Below are 2,138 nucleotides of genomic sequence, written 5' to 3' on the forward strand. Positions count from 1 at the left end.
CCCCCCGCCCCGAACCTCCGGTCAGCCCAGCACCCAACCCGGCACACGGTGCACCCAGCACCGAGCGGGGAGCACCTGCCCCACGCCGGAGGGAGGAGGGCAGAGCYGTGCAACCCAGCACCCAAAACTTGGTACCCAGCACCCGAAACGCAGTGCCCAGCACCCGGCACCCACCTGAAGGCCAGGCAGTGCCGCTGCTGGCGCTCGGTGATGAGGCGCAGCGGGTCGCGGCAGCAGTACCGCTGGTGGCAGGTGCCGCAGCAGAAGGTGAAGAAGTCGCAGTCGAAGCCGGGGTGCCACGAGCCGTTCCTGTCCACGTACCACAGGCAGTCCTCGCCCCCCGCCACTGGGGGACAGGCGCCTGTCACCGGGGCCTCGGGGCATGCCGGGAGCCCGGCCCCACCGCTGCCGCCTCTCTCGGGGACTTTGGGCCGAAAGCAGCCCTGCGGCATCCCGCCCCATCGCTCGCATTCCCACTGCATCCCGCCTCCTCAGCCCCCCTGCTTCCTGCTCCCCCCCCATTCCCCACTGCATCCTACCTCCTGCCCCCTAATTTCCCACTGTATTCTGCCCCCTACAGCTCATTCCCACTGCATCCTGCCCCCCTGCCCAACCACCCCACTGCATCCCGATCCCCCCCATTCCCCACTGCATCCCACTCCCCTTCCCCCAATTCCCTGCTGCATCCCACCTCCTATCCCCCAATTTCCCACTGCATCCCTCTCCCTGCTCCCTATACCCCACTGCATCCCGCCCCACGCCCCCCCCCCCATTCCCCACCACATCCTGCCCCTCGGGTGGCCCCTTCCGGCCTCGCCGTGCCCAGCCCTGCCCCGGGTGCCATCCGGGAATGGGAACGGGAACGCCTCCCCGCTCTATTTCGGGCTCGTGCCACCTGCGGGCCCAGAAATAGCCTCGGGGACGAGGACTCCGGGAACAGCAGGAGGAAAAGCGGCGCCTGGGGAGCAGGGACACCACGGCGYGCGGGAGGCCCTCGGGCCTTTGGTTTCGCAGCACCCAAAGCTGGCAAAYGCGGCTGGGAATATCCTAGGGGATCCCAAACCAACCAGGGTCCCGGAAGGAGAGAGCATCTCCCCAGCACCCAGAGAGCCCTGCAGGCCTCGAGCATCCCGCCAGCCCACCAGGTCCCCAAATCACCGGCACCGACCGGAAAAGCCACCATCACCCCAGTGTCCTTCGGGAAAAGGCAGCCCCGGAGCAAGCGGCCGGGCTTGGAAGCGGCACAACCCAGCCAGGGCAGCCCGGGAAAAACGGGAAAGCACCTCCCGGCCGGCACAACCTCCGAGCGCTCTCCCTGCCCCAGATCCGCCACGGCCACGGGGCTGCGATGCCTCAGCACCCGGAAAACTGCTCCGGCCAAGGGTAATTCCCGGGTGGAGGAAAATAGTCCCGCACTTGGTGAGCGGGATCGGCGGTACCGGAGGCGACCGGAGCAGCCGAGCCAGGGCAGTGACTGGGCCAGGACCCCGTCCCGGTGCCGTCGGGGTGCCCCATGGAGGCRGCGGGCGGCACCAGGCCCCCCAACCCAACCGCCCAGGGTGCCCCGCTGACGCAACGAGCGGCGAGATTGAGTCAGGCCTCAATCCCGACTGCCCAGGGTGCCCCACCAATGCGACGAGCAGCGCCAGGCCCCGATCCCAATCGTCCAGGCTGCCCCATGGGTGCAACCGGCTGTGCCAGGCCCCATCCCACGGCGCCCAGGGCGCCCCACGGCCACGAGACCCCACCGCCCCCTCCGGCCGTCTCTTACCCAGCGAGGTGGCCACGGCCACCAGCACGGTGCTGGCCAAGGGCCAGCCGGTCCTGGGGCCGCCGGGACCCATCCTGCCTGCGGGTCGTGGGGAGCCGCTGCCCGCAGCGCCGCCTGCCCCGGGGGGTGGGGGGGGCCGGGCTGGGCTCGGCCGGGGGCTCCGCTGCGCCCGGGGGGCGCCCGGGGCTAAGGGCGGGGCCGGCGCGGCAGTCCCGGTCCCGGTCCCGGTCCCGGTGCGGTGGCCTCGGTGGAGGGCGGGTCCCGGTGCAGCGGTCCCGGGGCTGGTGCGATGGGGCCGGTCTCGATCCTGGTGCAGCGGTGTCGGCCCGGTGCAGCGGTGTCGGGGCCGGACTCGATCCCGGTGCAG

The 2,138-nt window shown here is 71.3% G+C and overlaps 1 protein-coding gene across 1 annotated transcript in view; it reads right to left on the reverse strand.

Moving 5' to 3' along the window:
* Nucleotides 1-2,123, reverse strand: part of SHISA4 (shisa family member 4) — a 4,290-nt gene extending 2,167 nt beyond the window's left edge. The window contains exons 1-2 of the mRNA XM_085304142.1: nucleotides 1,772-2,123; nucleotides 175-346 (exon numbers count right to left, since the gene is read on the reverse strand). Of these exons, the coding sequence (XP_085160268.1) occupies nucleotides 175-346; nucleotides 1,772-1,844 (245 nt within the window). The 5' untranslated portion in view covers nucleotides 1,845-2,123. The remainder of the gene's footprint in view (nucleotides 1-174; nucleotides 347-1,771) is intronic.
* Between the last annotated feature and the right edge of the window lie 15 nt (nucleotides 2,124-2,138).

Source organism: Rhea americana, unplaced genomic scaffold (assembly GCF_003343005.1).
Source record: "Rhea americana isolate MKP2758 unplaced genomic scaffold, rheAme1 scaffold_203, whole genome shotgun sequence".
NCBI classification, from domain to species: Eukaryota; Metazoa; Chordata; class Aves; order Rheiformes; family Rheidae; genus Rhea; species Rhea americana.